Source organism: Mirounga angustirostris, unplaced genomic scaffold (genome assembly GCF_029215605.1).
Source record: "Mirounga angustirostris isolate CCGP_5_RB_7025 unplaced genomic scaffold, mMirAng1.0.hap1 SCAF_4, whole genome shotgun sequence".
Classification (NCBI taxonomy): Eukaryota; Metazoa; Chordata; class Mammalia; order Carnivora; family Phocidae; genus Mirounga; species Mirounga angustirostris.
Genome location: NW_026991712.1, coordinates 112,064,215 through 112,082,048, shown reverse-complemented (window position 1 = coordinate 112,082,048; position 17,834 = coordinate 112,064,215). Strand labels below are relative to the sequence as shown.

Here is a 17,834-nt window from a genome sequence, read left to right as displayed (position 1 = left end):
AACCTGGAAGCCAGTTAAGCCTGGTTAATGAGAGGGTGGAAATGGCCCATTTGAAACCGATTAGAGAAAAAGATAGTGCTATTAGTTTGGGAATTGTGAACTAAGAAGTCTGTCTCTCAAGCAATCAAAAGTCAATTTCTAGAGTCCTGCCCTGGCAAGAGGGCTTGGCTCTTAACTGGCTCATTTCTGCACTCCTTTCTGCATGCAGTGGTAGAGTGTGATAAAGACTCTTGTAAACTACCGGATTTGAGTTTTTATGGAGAGAAACAAATGCTTTTAATGAATGGAAACATCTTTCTGGGCAGAACAGTTAGGGAGCACGCTCCCTCCCTTCTGAATCTTCTCACATGCTGCAAAAAGAAAAGTGAGTGAAATGGGCCAAGCTGTTCCTCTCTTATGGACACAGAAAGGACCCGTGAATCAAACTGGTTTCTGATTGCTTCCCAGGGCAGACTCATCAGGCAGGTTTGGTAAGGAGGGACTCTTGGGTAGCTCAGGATGAAGACTGTCCAACTTTTGTCCCTATGCCTTTACATCTTATGTCCTTTACACCCAAAAGGCAAAGTGGATCCCTGCAAAGGGCAGGCCAGTTTTCCAGGACTACTACAGATGCCTCCGCGAAAATGTCTCATGTATTAGGGGCAAGCCCAAGGTCCCTCACCACTTTCATCTTGAGGTCAGCAGTCATCTGGTCCTGCCAGGTGAAGCAGAGAATGTGTGGCAGGTAGAGGGTGAAGTAGATGACACCACTGCAGGCCGCGGCCAGGCTGGCCTTGGAAAAGAAGGTGCTGAGCAGGAAGCACTGCATGATGGTAGCCGTGGAGAAAGCCAACAGGAACAGGAAGAGGATGAACGGATTGCTGTAGTGCAGGATCCTTCCATGCTGAAACCAAAGAGGCCATCTGAGTCGGTGCTTTCCACCCATGTCCAGGGCACCATCCCTCCCAGGGGGCAACCTCAGTGCCATGATTCTGGGTCTTCAGAAGCCCTCTACTCCAGAGTGATCTCTCCCACCATCTCTCGTGGGTGCCAAATTTCCACAGGTGAGACTCACTGCTGTTGAATTCCTTTAATCCACCAAGTGCCGTTCTCCCTGGGAGGGCAACACATTAGGCTGCCTATCAGTACGAGTAATCATTGTGCATTAAGTAAGCAAATCCTTGGCGGGAAGGGAGAAATAAGCCTAGAACAGGGGAGGAAGATCTTAGAGCATCAACAGCTCCAAGATACACTGAGTAGATGAGGGACAAAAAAGGGAGGTAGGAGACCCTCCAACAAGCTGTAACATTTTGCTTGGGGCCTGGCCTGATGACTCAATCATGTGTAGTTGTATTGGGATTTACCACTCCCACTGATGAAAATATCAGCAATTAATCCACATCACTTGGAAGTGGGTTAATCCTCCCCCTTCATCACTATCATACAAATACATAGAACCTGGGGAAATACTCAGTATCTTTGACATTAACTCATGAGTCAATCACTTTGGCTATGTAGAAAATAGGACCAAATTAGCAATTTTCAAGTGCTGCCCACTTCCCTATAGGATACATTGAGATGTTCAAATTTATTAGGCCTTCTTGGTTCTCCTTTACTACAGACCTCCTATGAGGAATTTTACCCTTTGCACAGAACTCCAAATACATATAGATCATCTGGTTCTTTTCTTGGGAACATAAAGGTACAAACAGATGCATCTCTTGAATGGGTTCCAATCAATTGTTAGTGGTGCCCTGAAGCACTGGGTTCTTAATAGAAAAGAGAGGCAATGAGCAATATCTGTCATGGGTGTGCAAGAGCTGAGAGGAACAAATGTGTCACCTGTCTGCCACTGTTACCATTTCTCCCTCATTCACATTCTTGTGCCTGCCAGGCACCGATGGAACAGATTGAAAAATAGAACAAAACAAATGGCAAAGGAGGGTGGAAAAAGGTTACACTTAACTAGAACCAAACTCTGAGGAACTCTAAATGAAAATCAAAATTAGGACTCAGAGCTCCTGACTTTGTGTGTCAAAGAGCTCTCCACATCGCCCTGGAAAGCTCACTCCTTTTCCTTAATCACACAGCCCAGTAAAAGCGAGTCCACGGCTGAACACATGGCTATGGCAGGAAGAACTTTAAGATGGTTGTTGGTATTCTCAGAAGAATAACATCAATTTCTTATCCCAGCTCAAAGCAAAGTCCCACAAGCTTCTAGGCCCATACAGTCTCTCAGTGACTTCGGGCAGAGATGAAAGAAAGTCACTGGGCTGACCCAATAGCCTCACAGGCCTTGGCTTCCTCTAATGACTACTTGTCTTTTCTGTTCCTAATAGTTTGAATAACTGGAACCTTCCCATTGTCCCAGCTTCCAGCTTCTTTCCTGCATAGTTAAGGTGGGAAGGAAGGACAAGGCAAAGATGGGAGCGTCATTCTAAGGAATCCTATTTTGTGTGCAAAGCTCTGTTTCCGTCATCACTGGAACAATGTTCTGGTTCCCACAAGGAGAAACCCCTTTGTGCAAGAAACTCTTGGTGAACGTTCTTTACCTCACGTCCTAAAAGCTTTGAAGTCTTCATGCTCATTCTTAGGAAGGCAGATCTCAGTGTCACTTAACAGACATTGCAGGATATCATACATGTTTATGCACATTGCATAAGTCAGACACTTAACGCATTTTGACTCCTTTAATTCGGAGGACACAAAACATCTTGGAAATGGAAAAAGGGGCAGACTGAAGGATGGGAAGGAATAAGGGACCACTAGAAGAAGACAAGGAGCACAGCTTCTCTCCCCATCTTTGTGGATCTCAAGGAGCAAATTCGAAGCCACAAATTTAAAGCTAGGTTGCTTGAGCAGAATGACCTCTATATCAGCATTGGTTTTGATAGGGCTCTAGCACAGGGCTTGACTAAGGCTGAAAACAAAACCCTTCAGAATTAGTACATTTTACTGCGAAGAGAAGGAGTAGGATTTGGTTTAACTGAATATCTGCTGGATGGACAGGATATGTGATAGAACATTCCTGGCACCAGTGTGGTCCAGCATGGGATGGGACACACCTAGCCAGAGTCTATTGTTCAGCACACATATTGCTTAGTGTAGAGGGGCACTAATGTGACAATTGTAGAAAAACAAAACAAGCTTGATAACACCATAACAGGAGCTTGCAAAGCCTAAAGTCTGAAGTTTATACCAAATCCCATCAAATAAATATAAAAAACTACCCAAATTTATGAGCTTATTGTCTAACAAGTACAAAAGATCATCTACTGTGGAGGGACTAAAAATGGAGGGAAAGAACATATTATGAAATAATGGATTATTTTCAAGTCTAGCTTGTGAGGGAGCTGCAGGTTTGCAGATGATGGACCTTTGCATGCCGCCTGCAGCTATAAAAATTCCTACTGCTGAGAAAGGACGGACTGTAAGTTCTGTCCTTTAAAACACTTTGGAGACTTTTAAGACAGCAGAATGTCCTTTGGTCAAGCCATGAATGGTGTGACCATGATGGTAATTAATAAACCGTCTAGTTCTGCTCTCCTAATACAATGAAAAGGCTTTTCACATTCCAACCCCAGCTGCTGCTTGAGACAGTAATCCCAGGAAAATACTCTTTGTACTCATTTCTTCTATGTCTGGAAAGAGAGAACCCTTTGCACATACAATCATGCTGCACTGGGCTCTCCTAACAGCAGCTTCTCCGGGTAGTCCAAGGAATGGGGCTAGATAATCTATGTGGACTGTGGCTCCCTGGGCAGGAAGTGGGAGTGGGGAACATACCGGGGCTCCTGGGGTGGGGGTCCTCTGAGTATTTTCCACCTTGGCTGAAATGACTGGGCAGCTGCATGTGGCCACATTGGCTGAAATGGCTGAGTAGCTACATGTGAGGCTATCCTTGATGGCCAGATGACTAATGCAGGCACGTGTTCATTAAGAGGAGGAAAAGTAGGAGGTACAACATTATTCAAGATTTTCTGGGCCTTTTCTATCTGGCTTACCATGATGAATATGGTCAGAAGGAAGATGCTCATTGACATGATAGAGAAGCTGTCCAGGAACCAGCTACACCAAATCACTGCATTGGAGACACCCTGATTTTTCAAGGTCTCCTTCAGTCTCAACTCCTTCTCTAAGACGATGCTCTTTACAGTCATGGAGACAGAGTAGATCCAGGCCAGCACCATGAACATAGGGAAACAGCGGTTCAGGATGATCATAAAACTGAAGCAAGAGGAGAGAAACAGAATAGTAGAATGCCCTGTACCTGGTAGAGGTGGAGTAAATGTTGGTTGGTTGGATGTGTTGAGAACAAAGTCCAGATGGAGGGAAAGGCAGAAAATCCCACTGGGCATTCAATGGGCTTGAATCTTCTAATACATTGCACTCTGCCCTGAAGGATTACTTTTTCCTTAGAGCAAGATGGTAGCTTTTTGGTTAGCCCAGATGAATGCTCTACAAGTTATATGTGTAAAATAAAATTGTATTCTGTAGGTTACACCATATAGACCTTCTTGTAAGATCACGCAGGAAAGAACTGCAAACTTGATGATGTGGTTGTGACTGGAATAGATACATGCTAACTGACACTTAAGTCCAAGAAGGCGAACCACAAACAAAGGGAACTGGTGTTGGTGGTGAGAGCAATAATTGAGCTCCCCAGGGGTGTCAGCCTTCTTAGCACTATCTATCCCAGAGGATCAAACTGCAGTTATGCAGGAAGAGGCACAAAATAACTATTCAGTGTGGCACTTTCAGAAGGCAAATGACCCATCAATAAATCAATCAGTGATCCAATAGCGACTAACTCCACCAGCCATGTACTGGTAGAGTAATCCCATAGATATTCATTCTACCAAGCAGAATAGATTTGATATTCTGGAATTACTTTATTGTGAACTTTATGCATATTTTCCTTGTGCTTGATGTGCTAGTAAAGCCCTGGGGATTATTATGTAGTGAAAATTGTTGTTTGTCACAGGAAGGGCTGATTCCAGTGTGGGAGGGTTCTCAAGATGGCCCTAAGAAGAGAACCGGAAATTCATAAAGCCTGCACTTCTGTGACCTGCCACTAGAGGGCTCTTGCACTCTAAATGGCTAGACTCCCCACTGCCTCCTTATTGTGTACCCCACTACCCTGCCAGACACTCCCATTCTGATCCTAAATGTGGAACTGGGCTTTTGCCCTTGGCTCCCCGTCCCATCTCCATTTATCGTCCAAACCCAAACTGACTGCAGAACAACCACCGCTATCTCTTTAGTCTTTTGTAGAGCTGAGGAAGGAGAACCGATTGGACTGGGGTGTGGAGAGAGGGTTTCCTGTGCCCATACTGGGCTTTATCTTAACTGTTTGTCAGGTAGCAATTTGACTTTTCCTTTCTTCAGGCTGTGAATGTTTCTCTCCTCCCTGAACCCCACTGACACAACACACACTACGGTGAACTTCCCTTTTTTTTTTTCTAAAAGTTGAACCCTAAGCCAGTTGTAGGTCTCTGCTCCTGTCCTGGTGATATTCCTGCCCCCATCCACCCTGGTAAATGGGCCCACCTAGTCTTCTCTTCCTCTCTGTCCCTCTCTCTATCACGCCCCAAATACACGTTCAGAAAATAATACACTACCTGCTTAGCTTGCTATTGGCCAACAGATGTACAGGCCTGGGGGTGGGGGCGGGGTGGGCAGGAAGGGAGGGTTCCATCTCATCCAACACATTCCTCTACCTTCTCATTAAGCATGCACCATGCGAATGTTAATTAGGGAAGGAGCTGCATTATTCTGAGGCTCCTAGGAACCAGACCTACTTGCAATGCAGAGTCCTAATTTGCTGATTTGGCAATCATTGGGCAAACACTCTGACCAGAACTCTTCCACATACCAAACATACTACGTAGTGGAAACTTAAAAAGCCTTTGTCCCCTTTCCCAACCTCACTTCCCTTGCTTTTATTTTCACCTTCCCTTTTCCACCCACAACACCAACTACTTTCTCCCTGCCATTTCACTTGCCCATCGGGCCCTGCCTGGAGTCTGGGAGAAGCCAGCTCCTCATTCAGAGCTCCGTTCTCTTCAAGCTGGCCCCACTCCCTGGGTTTCTCTCCAAAGAGACTGAAGCCTAGGGAGTACTCCCATTCCACCCCAGCAACCTGATTAGTGTGTCTGGGAGGGAGATTGGAAGCCTCTGACTTACGAGTCATCCACGAAGCAGGGGTAAGGCATCTGCTGGAGATAGATTCCAACTGGAACCTCAACCTGGGCCTGACTCCTTGTGATCCCCTGTTCGATCATGTCCTGTAGATAGGCAAACCCTCCCCAGATATATCGGAAATCTTCCACAGGATCAGCTCTGGGACCAGAATCCCAGTACCTACAAAGAACCCAGAGGGAGGGACAATGGATGTGAATGGGAATGGACAGCTTACTGACACTTCACAAGCACAAGGGGACTCGAAACTCACTCTCTTAAAACCTCACCCCTAAAATGTTCCGAACTGATTCTATTTTCTAGTTCACAGTTTAAATCTCAGTTACAAATATTAGCTACCGTGACTTGTAATTGCTTTAATTCAAGGACTCTACATTGAACTTTATAAAATATCTCATCTCTTCTTAATTGTACTGATTTTTATGCCGAGTCCTGTCTCAATCCCTCACTCTGTACCAAATGTAATTTCCCAGTGACTTTGGAGACACCTCATTTGCAGAACCTCTACGTGAAGATAATTCAATACCTAGAGGTTTCCATCTCCAAATTGCCCAAAGGCCAGCCAGGGACAAGTGCTAAATTGAGGGAATGACAACAGGGTAACCAAGCTCTGTTGGTTCCACCAACTAACAGAGCCAACTGGTTAGGGAGCTTAGCTCTCTGATACCCAAGTGTTTCTGTGCCTTTCCAAGTAACCTTCCTGTCCCTACAAGGAGATGGGGACCTGAGCCCAGAAGAGCCCCTGCTCCTTGCCACATATATTCCTAGGGATGCGCAGGGCCAGACATCACCTGTCTTTGATCTTATTGGTTTTCTCCACCACATCGATGTCCATCCGGATCTTGTACTTCACGTGGGGTGGTAGGACACTGGTCCAGGGATACATGTCAGAGAACACGACACCAGCCCAGAACCTGTTTTCCTCCAGCAGAGACAGGGCTCGTTGAGTGAGCTGAATTTCATCATCAGAGCTTTCAAACTTATCCAGGATCAAGCACTGCAGATAATCACAAAGGTTGAGAGCATGTGAAGAACACTAACGGCAAAGACTCAGCTGCAAAAAAAGGGCAGGGGATAAGGGCTTCTGCCCCCGGGGGATGAGTCAAATGTAAGGAGATCTAGAAACTTTCTGTTTGCTTAACTGTGGAGTCTGGTGTCAATCTGTCACTGTGTCTAGATTTGGGGGTAAAGGGGGTTTACAAACACTGACTTGCTCTCATCCCTGCAGATTTGGTGAGGGCCGTCCAAGGCTGTCCAAATATGCAAGTATTCAAAATGACAAAAAGACTCCCAGCTCTCACTCCCCAGCATGGGGAGGCAAGGGAGTGGGGTCACACTGGATACAGGCTGCTTTGAAGATCAGAAAGCAAGCCGATAAAAGAGTTTTAAAGAGAGAGAGAGAAGCAGCTGTAGCAGTGAACCTTCCTGCCTCCCCGCAAACACACAATAATGGCCAGCTGAGGGAAGAACAAGGAGGAAGAAAGAAAATAACAGAGAGCCAAAACGATTTAGTCAGAGAAATCATTTCCAGTCACAGTTCTGACAGGTAATGTGGGTGGGAGAGGAATTTCCTAATAGATCTTCTTTCTCTCCACTGGAAGAGAAAAAAATCATTACGTACAGAAAAGTAAAACTAAGAATTTCTTTTAATTTGAATATTGGGGGTTGTCCAAGAAATCTATAGATTTGTTAAAGTATTAGACTATACTGGGATCTGGTTTTTCCTTAACCTCTTGTTCCTATAATATACTAGGGTTATTGTGTCAATGTTTCTTTCTTAGAATGTAACTCACAAGAGGTCAGATGGCCTTGTCTTGATTAATTTGTTCACCCAATACTTACTGAAGGCCTGTAATGTGCCAGAGCCTGCTGGGCTCCAGGGATACAAGGAGGGAAGATAAAATCTCTTCCGGAAAGAAACTCTAGACCTAATGAGGGAGAGGTGTGGAGTAAACCAACAATCATAATGCAAAATGATGGGGCTCTGTTGAAAGCAAGCCCAGAGTAGTCTGGGAGCCCATCGGTAGCTAAGTCTACCTGGAGGGGTGCAGGAGGGTTGCCTGAAGGAAGGAACTCCTGAGTAGGACGAGGATGAGAAGGAATTAGCCAAGGGAAGAGACAAGGGGGAAGGTCAGCTCCTGCACAGAGAACAACACATGGGATGTCTGGAGACCTGTAAGGAGAGAGCCGTGGTTCCCATCCTTGGCTGTGTGTAGAACCACTGGGGAGCCTTAAAAAGACACCTACTCTCAGGGCCCACTCCTAACAATGAAATCAGACTCTCAAAAGGCAGGGCCAGGGCATTAGCATTGTGTTGAATGCTCCTTAGGTCTTTGCACTGTGCGGAGAAGTAGAAGTAACTAGAGGTGAGCGGTGAGAGGTGAGCATTAGGAAGGTGGTTGGGCACCACATCAGTTGCCCCTGCTGGACTTGCAGTGTGATCAACCAACAAGGGGCTTCCTAGGACACGAGGCTTTCCATGCTAAAACCAGGAAATTTCCAGGCAAATTCTAAAAGGGCCCTAAGAAACCAGTGGAGGGTTTTAAGCAAGGGTAGGACATGTGAGATCCAATTGTGTTTCCAATCACTGGTGGGGGCAAGAGGGGAAGCAGGAAGCTTGGTTAGAAGACTGTTGTAACACAGGCTTAAAGGAACACATTATCTCACACAGAACCTGTGAGTTACCTGGAATCCTCAGTTTACTGAAGAGGAAACTGAACTCTAGGAGACCTGCCAGAGGTCATACAGCTAGCAAGTGGCTGGCCCTGGATTCCCTTCCCACTTTTCAGAGGCCCAGACTTCTCCCCCCATACCAGGAGCCATGGGTCCAGCCTGCTCCACTGCCCTCCACGTGCTCCCAACTGTCCTGTAGAGTAGGAGAGTACAGTTATTATTTATCCTCCCTTTGCAGCCCAGGGAACTCAGGCCCCAAGAGGCTGAGTCATTTCCCCAAAGTGGTGGAGTAGGGGTCAAACTCTAGTTCATTTGATCCCACAACTCATACCAGGAGAAGCAGAGAAGCAAGGAAGGTGGGCAGGTCATAAGGAGGTGATCAGAGGACCGAGCTCCCGCTGACCTGGTAAGAAGCAAGCAAGCCCAATTCCTTCACCCACCCCCTCACTGCTAAGTCCCCCTCAGGCAACCTCAGAGGGTGAGCCAGAAGCCTCACTGTGCTGAGGAGCTGGATCTGAACAAAAAGGACTGCCAACCCACCCTCTTTGGGCCTTCTGAACTAAACTGTCCCACCTCAGGCTCCATATCCTGGGAACAGGTCCCATGTAATGTTCTCAGTCTTCTAGACAAAAAGAAAGAAAACAAAAGAAACCGTTAGTGTTCCAGCTAATATGGGAAAGAGGAACACAGGTAATGAGAAAATACAGAGGGCCAAGGCTTAAGTGACACCATACTAAGAAGATAGGTATTTTAAATGGAAGTGGAATTTCTTTAAAAAATACCAGTAAGTGTAGTCACATTCCATAGAATTAAGAAAAATAAGAAATTCTCTTTACCCAGCTCTTCTTTTGCAAACAGGCATCACCTAGCCTAACACTGGTCAGTCCTTTAATGAGATAAAGGACTTAAGTACCTCATGACACCGGAAGTCCTTAATACATGTTTATTTTTTTCCTAGGAATAACATAGGGTTTGCTATTTTATGGTTTTTGGTTTTCATCTTTTTTGGTGGGGAATATAGACTTTCACCACAGTTGAAGACCAAGGGCCTGGTTCCCAGCATTCGTCAGTACTTAACAGCACACTATGGGGACAGAGAATTGGCAACCTGCTTGCGCAAGGAAGCATTAAAACTAAACTGCTAGAGTACATTAAAAAAAGAAAGAAAGTAAAAGAAACACGTTTAAGTTTCCTCTGGGGAAACCTTGTTCTACGAAAATGAATAATAAAAGAATCTCATTAAAAAAAAAGTCAGTTTGGGAGCACCTGGCTGGCTCAGTCGATGGAGCATGGGACTCTTGATCTTGGGGTTATGAGTTCAAGCCCCGTGTTGGGTGTAGAGATTACTTAAAAATAAAATCTTAAAATAAATAAATAAATAAATCAGTTTAGCAAGTTTAGGTCTGCATATATAGAATTTTAGTATTGAATTTGAATTTAAATTAAATTGAATTTGAAATTAAATTTCTAAAATGAAAAAATTATTTTGGAGATGGAAATTCTTCTTCGTAGTTTCTTTTAGCTGTGGTACATTATGACACACACACAGAATATTCTATCAATTCACTAAGCATCACAGAGCATTTGGACAGGAGTCAGAGAGGTTTTGTGATCTGATGTCCTTGCTTTACTGGTAAGGAAACTGGCATCAGAGGGACAAAGGGCCTTGCCCAAGGTCAATATAGGTCAGGAGCAGAATCTGAATCCATGTCTTCAAATGTCAAGTCTGAAGGGTGGTGCTGTTTCCCCATGTTACTCTAAGAGTAAGCCACACTCCAACCACAAAGTCAGAGCAACGGAATTCCTGAACAGGAAGATCGCTTGCCCCGTCCAGTAGAGCAGCAGTGTCCAGCAGATCCTTCTGCATGGTGGAAATGTTCTAGATCTGCCCTATCCAATATGGTAACCAGTGACCCAAAACAGCTGTCGAACACTTGAAATGTATCTAGTGCATCTGAGGCACTGAATTTTTCTAATCAATATTTAAATAGCCACACATGGTCCCTGGTTACTGTGCAGGTCACCACAGCTCTAGAGACAGTAAGTTCCTGGAGGTCAGGGGCCATTCTAGTTCATTGTGGTCTCTGGAAGAGCATTTTCTCATGAAAAGGACTCAATGAGTGTTTACTGAATTGAATTGATTTAAATTTAGAAGTCTTGATTGCTGTAAGAAATACAGCTTTACTACCATATTTTGAACATAATTCCTGTGCACCTTGGATTCAGAGGATAAACTAGGAATAATTAGTGAAAAGTGAGTTTTTGGTAGAATGTTAATGAGAGTATAATTCTCACTGAAGCAAAAAAGTTAATAAAAACAAATGTATTTTAATAATTTAGCTTTCTGAGCCATCGAGCTCTTTGAACTCTCCTTTCATGTCTTAAAGGGAAATCCATACTGGAATAAGCAGCTGATGTTTTCAATGACATTGTGGAGCCCCACAATGACGTGGGCTCCATCCTGGCTGTTTTATCAGGCAGCTGATTCACAGTCATGTTTCCTGTTGTGTCCCCCTAGATTGGTACCCTGATACTCTGTGAAAAAAACAAAACTTAAAAGGTTCTCAAACACTCATTTCTATCCTGAAACATCTGACCCATTTTCAAAGTTGGGATATTTTCCCCATCTTGGAAAGTGGTATGGAGTACTGTTGAAGAGACAGACAGCCCTGAATGCCATCCCCACTCTGCTGTTTTCTAACTGTATGGTCTGTTTCCCTATCTGCAAAACTAAGATACATGCTACCTCGTAGGTGTGTTCTAAGGATCACATGACAGTGTTTGAGAAGGGCCAGCCAGTGCCTCCCGGTAAGAATAAAAGCTGGTGCTCACTATGCACCCAAACTGGCCCAAGTGCTCTGCTCGTATGAACCCTTGAGCCCTCACCACCACTTTATGAGGCCAATTACAGTGATCACTCCAAGCTTGCTGAGGAGGCATAACAAGGCAACCTTCCTCTGGAGGATATTAAACTGTCTCACAAATAATGAGAACTTGGTAAATACCATTTTTATTACTGTTTTTGCAAAATATCTTTAAAGTCAACAGGGTCTAATGGCTTTTAAGCCCTGCCAGGTTACCTTTCATTTGTGACAGCTGTCTGGGAGGAAGGCAGTTACTTTCTTTAAATAATATGGCTGATCCCAAGCTGATCTACAGCATCTCAGCTGGTTAGAACAACGCTATAGACTGAAGTCAAAGCCCCATGTCCCACCTGGACAATAGGGATAGGGATGGGGGTGAGGGATGGGGGTGAGTCCTAAATCACTGGTGTTCCCTAGCTGCTGATTGGCCATTAAGTGAAAGTCAGACAAATCTACCCAGAGGAAGGGCTTATGAAGATCATCCAGAATGCCATCCTCACCAAATCTCCCTGAAGTAAAGGCACAGCAATTATGGAAGCTGCTTTGGACATAACTCAGAAGTTCCTGGGTCATCCTCTGAGGTATGACTCATGATGTACCCTTGCATTCTCATGGGGAGGTCACCTCCCTCAGAGAAAGTGGCCTCATTCTCTGTGGGGTACTTGCTCTGGTCCCTGAAGTTAAAATCTTGGCTAACAGTCATGTATATTTATGTATGTGCATGAGTGTGTTTGGGAGGCAAAGATGAATGACTAAACCCATATCCTGGGTTATGGATTTTGACATATTTGGTCTGGTATGATTAGCTTACAAGTGAAAACACAGTAGGTTCTAACAAGGCTGGTGCCATGGAGTCAATCTATAAAAGCTGTACGGTTCTACACAAAGAGAAACTGTATGGTCATGGATGTTAGGGAAGAATAATGTAGGTAGATAAGAAGGCTAGTTTAGGGGGCTCAACATAAAGATAGCACTGCCAATGAGAAAAAATTCAAAGGGCACCTTCAGTGAATAAAAAGATAGTGTCTTATGGCCTCAGAGGCAAATTCTGGGCAAATTTTGCAACCAGAGTTCAGAATCTGAAAGAGAACCATTACAATGCCCTATGCTAGCAAAGGGCAGAAAAAAGAGAGATTTCCCTGTTCCCCTCATTTCCCAACTGCTGTAGCCAAACACCGGTGGCAGGGCCACTGCTATTTGAAGTCCACACAAGTCCTACATTTCCTTGTCAGTTGTTTTGCTGATACTCCCCAGGAAGCAGAGTTCACCCCAGCGGAAGAGGTTCGAGCTCTCTCCAGGGCAGGCAGCTGTGCTCAAGACCTCTTGAGAATGCAGTCATTTGTTTACACCGCTAAATCAAACACCACCTTGGGAGGAGAAGCTGCGGTAGCAGCAGGCTTCCTTTCTCAACTCTGACCTGCCAGACTCCAAATTCAAACACATTAAGTAATAGATGAATTAAATTATATATTAAGTGGAAAACATTGCCCAGTGGAGGCAAAGAAAGAAAGAATCTCCCTTTTTGTTTGAACTTGATAATCAAAGGGGAATGGTACCCTGTGCTGACATATTCTGACTAATCCACCCAGGACGTGTCAGGGGTGAGTCCAGGGACAAGGGAGGGGCTGCACCCTTAGAGATGTTAGCTCTACAGTCCTGCCTCTTACATCTTTAACTTCCATACTTAGGCTGAGAACAAAGCAGCTGATGAATGCCCATGGAGGCCTGAAGTGGTCCTGCTGGTGTTAATGTAGACACCTGGGGTTCCTTTTGAAAAATGCCAATGGATGTGGGCAAACATCCCAGAATGAATTTCCTGGCAGATCTAGGCTCTAACACTCAAGATTCATTTCCCACCACATGGAAAAAGCCACTAAATTAAATAGCTTTGGGCTGTTTGAGTTGGTTGGGATGGTGAGACAGAGGCCAAAGGCACCACCATAAATTTTATCTAACACACTAGGCACTGTGAAACAGACATCTGAAACCTTCTACCACAAAGAGTGAGGAAATGCACCACGACTGGAAAACAAAGGGACAGGAAATGCACAGCTGTTAAAATATGTCTGTTTCTAAAATAAATAAATAATGAAACAAAAAGTCAAGTTGGGGTGCCAAGATGCACATTCGGCAAAGCCACCAGGTAAAGCTTCTTACCTAATTGGGTCCGAGGGAAGACACAATAACCTGGCTGGTAACTGCAAAAGACGCTAGCTCTCAAAGCTTTCTGGTTAAATCATTCCACCAACTCTGGGAGGTCAGTGTCACTATATTAAGGGTATTTCATAATCAACAGAGTCAGACACTGACCAATGAAAGCACATTCTGGTTGCAAATAGCCAGTTCCACCATAGCGGTGAACACTCCCCAAACTGCCGCACAAGATGTCGCCCTCATTTTTCAGGCGGTAGAACAGCACTATTGCCCCAAATCACAGAACCCATTAAGTGAGTGCTGCAGATGGCGTCTCATAGCCTGCAGGGTAAAGCTGACCTTTCTAGTCACATCTCCTGACCCTACTGCTCCTCCCCACCCCCACCTACCACCTACTCCCCTGATGCTACAGCCACACCTCTGCACTGGTCTTATGCTCTTCCTTCTGTCTGAAACTGTCTTTCTGCCTTGTTTAGCCAGCAAGTTCAGTCTTTAAGACCCAGCATAAATGTATTTTCAGTTTTAATTTGGCATGCATGGGTGTCTACTTTATGTCACTGCAGCTCTACTAACATAAAATGGGAAATCAAAAGATAAATAAGACAGAGTTTCAGCCCTTAAGTGGCTCAGGTCTATGGGGGTAGGGAGACGTATGAACAAATAATTATCAAGGGCTATGAATATGGTGTGTAGAAGAAGGCCTGAAACACAGGAGCTGAGTCCTGAAGGGGAGCCAGAGGGTGCAGGAGGCAAGGAATCTACCTGCACAGGTGGGAGGCCTGGGGCAGCATGCCATCCCACACAATATGGAAGACCCGTGAAGGGGCTAGACTGGGAGTGACTTCACCTTTACAGCAATCAGGCATCACTAAGGAGCTTTAAGCAGGAATGTCATGGCGAGGTGGGTTTTAGAAAGATCCCACTGGAGGCAATGTGGGAGCTGAGCAGAAGCAGCAGAGAATGGAGGTCCAGTGACCAGCTAGGAGAGATGGTACAGACTCTGTAAAGAGGCCATACATGGAGAGGAAGAGGAAGCAGAGATTTCAGAGATAATTTGGAGGAGGAACTGACAGTTCTTGGAGGATGTGTGACACTTGAATTTGGATTTGTGCAATTTGTTTCTACTCCATCAGATTGAATTATTGTTCTAATAGCCCTTTGAGAGACCATTAATATGGCATTATTTAATAACATGCTTATCTCTCCCAATAAAATGTGAGCTTCTAGGGGTCAGGATTACTTGTGTTTATTCAGATGTAGATAGTTCAATGCATGCGAATATATGAATAACCAAATCAGCTAAAATTTTTTTGGTTTCCTACTCTAAATCTAGTTATTTCCATGCAGAGAAGACCCAATCAGAATAGTGTCTGTTATTCAGAGTATTACAAAATAATTGCTGTCTTCATCCAACTCATTATATAATTTATCCAAATAATACATACTGAGCCTCCACTAATGTGCCCCTCATATTACAGGAGGGGCCTCATTTGAGCCAAACAGGTCTGGATTCCAATTCTGGATCCCCCACTTATCTGCCGTGCTGTTAAGCGAGTTAGTCAACTTCTTTGAGGCTCCATTTTTAATTCTGTAAAATGAAAACAATTATGCCTACAGGCAGTCAATTAAGAGGGTTGCATGAAAGGGCACGTAAGCCTCAGATACAAGGGAAGTGATATGCCTTCCCTCCACCCATGACCCCAGCCCACCCCTCACCTGCATTCTCCTGTCTCAGTTCCATTCTATTCTTCTGAGAGACGAGAGGCACAAAATAAGGTCACTGCTTATGAGCCAGTTCATGGCCCTTGAAATAACACTGCTCTTGTGGTGTAGACTTCTGCACTCTTTCTACCTCTCCTCTGATTTCTAACTTCCCAATGCATATCTGGAGCCAATGAAATCAACAGAAGAAAGCTGTAGATAGTCCATAAATATCTATATATCTGACTCTAAAGATATTACATGATCAGTGGCTTTATCTTCCTAATCCTATTTTTTCTTAGGCCAGCCTGAAAATTATACTCCTTGAGCACATTCTGGTTGGGTGGTGGTGGCATATTGCCAGGAGCATGCAAGGTACAGAGGAAAATGAATCCAAAAAATCCCACTACTGCTAATTTATTAACAAGATAATCACCATGAAGATAATAAATATTGGCTACGCACATATATTGACTATGAAGACAGCAGAGGCTAAAACAGTTAATGAATACATGTTTTTTCAAGACTTAGGGAAGGGTAGTTGTGACTGGTTAAAGTACAATTTTATGCCTGGATCAGAGGTATTTTCATATTGAAATTTGGCTAAATGTAGCTTCCTGATGTGAAATTCAAGACCTGAAATTCAAATATACAATGTAACTTAAATACATTCTGAACTCTAAATAGTATTCCATCTGTGCCAGGCCTAACCTTTCACTGAACAAAGAAATCAAAGGGGAGGGGTGTGTATGTTTGTTTTAACTAAAGGGTAATCAGAGGGATAATTTGTTAATTTTTCTATTTTTTTTCTCAAGAAGAAAAATATATGTGGATAAGACACATAAATTATGGCTATAAAAGTATACATATACCAGTTTGAGATTAACCTATGTGAAGACTCACTTGCCTTCAGTCTCCTTAAATTTGGGGAAGAGGATGATCTGAATGCCTGCAGAAATGAATCTCTCCACATGTTAGAAATGTGGGGCTCCCCAAATACCATTACTGCTTTCCCTAGCCCACTGCCCACCTTCTCAGTAGGAGGGCTGCCTTTTGTTCATTTCTTTATTGTTCCCTGCTAAGGGCAAGGGATCGGGGGAAAGACAGAATGTGATTATGGAATGAATGAAATTATAGAAGCCCCTTGTTGAGTTGGTGCTCTGAGGATAGCAAAATTTCTAGACCATTGTTCACAGAAGTTACAAAATGGCACCCAGGGCAGGGCCATCCTGCTGGGTCTTTTTAGGAATGGTCTGGCAGTCCTGATTCTAAGCCAATTCACTAAGGCTAATATAGAGAATAGTTTCATAGTCTCTGGTTAATGTTTACACAGTTTTTCAATCTGAGAAAGACTTTACTTAGTCTATGGTTCAGGGGAAGACACTCATGTGGTTCAGGGGAAGAACTGCCATGCATGGAGCATCTCTACTATGCGTCCAGCCCTCTCCCAGTTCACCTTCACAGCCACCTGGAAAGGAGGGTATTACCATCCCCACCTAACAGCCAAGAACCCAAGGCTGAGAATTTACACATGCCTAACTATCAATGGCATGAAGTGTGTGCTCTGCACACTTCTCTCATTTTGTCCTGACAACAACTCTATGGGGTCTGTTGTGTTATCTGGATTTTACCAATAAGAAAATTGAGTTTTAGCAGGTGAAGTGAATTTCTTAGAGTGACATAGTCCATAAGAAGCAGAGATTCAGGCCCATTTGTCCTCACTGCACAGGTGAGAAGGTTTTATACTCAGTGGCCTACCATGGCCTGTAAGTGACCCAGCAAGGTGGCTCCAGGGGAATGGGAACTCTCCAGGCTACTTAATGGAATGTCCAGTAACTAAGGCCTCATTCAAGTAGAAAGGAAGGGGATTTATTTATTTTATTTTATTTTTTAAAGATTTTATTTATTTGAGAGAGAGAGAATGAGAGACAGAGAGCACGAGCGGGAAGAGGGTCAGAGGGAGAAGCAGACCCCCCGCCGAGCAGGGAGCCCGATGCGGGACTCGATCCTGGGACTCCAGGATCATGACCTGAGCCGAAGGCAGTCGCTCAACCAACTGAGCCACCCAGGCGCCCGAAAGGAAGGGGATTTAGCTTTTCTATTAGTTGAAGAGAAAACCTATTGAATCATTCCCTTTTCCTATAAAGACAAAGGCTTAAAGGTCTTTGCTCTTGGTTCTCAGAGCTTCTGTTACTGTTCAATATCACATATGAGTGCCACATTGACCTAGATCAACATAATTTTCGTTTAAAAGACTGTTTT

General features: G+C 44.2%; 1 protein-coding gene across 1 annotated transcript in view; it reads right to left on the bottom strand.

Annotated features, from left to right (window-relative positions):
- Positions 1–17,834, bottom strand: part of ABCA4 (ATP binding cassette subfamily A member 4) — a 135,190-nt gene that overhangs the window by 74,844 nt on the left and 42,512 nt on the right. The window contains exons 12-15 of the mRNA XM_064588791.1: positions 6,972–7,177; positions 6,166–6,342; positions 3,984–4,206; positions 662–883 (exon numbers count right to left, since the gene is read on the bottom strand). Of these exons, the coding sequence (XP_064444861.1) occupies positions 662–883; positions 3,984–4,206; positions 6,166–6,342; positions 6,972–7,177 (828 nt within the window). The remainder of the gene's footprint in view (positions 1–661; positions 884–3,983; positions 4,207–6,165; positions 6,343–6,971; positions 7,178–17,834) is intronic.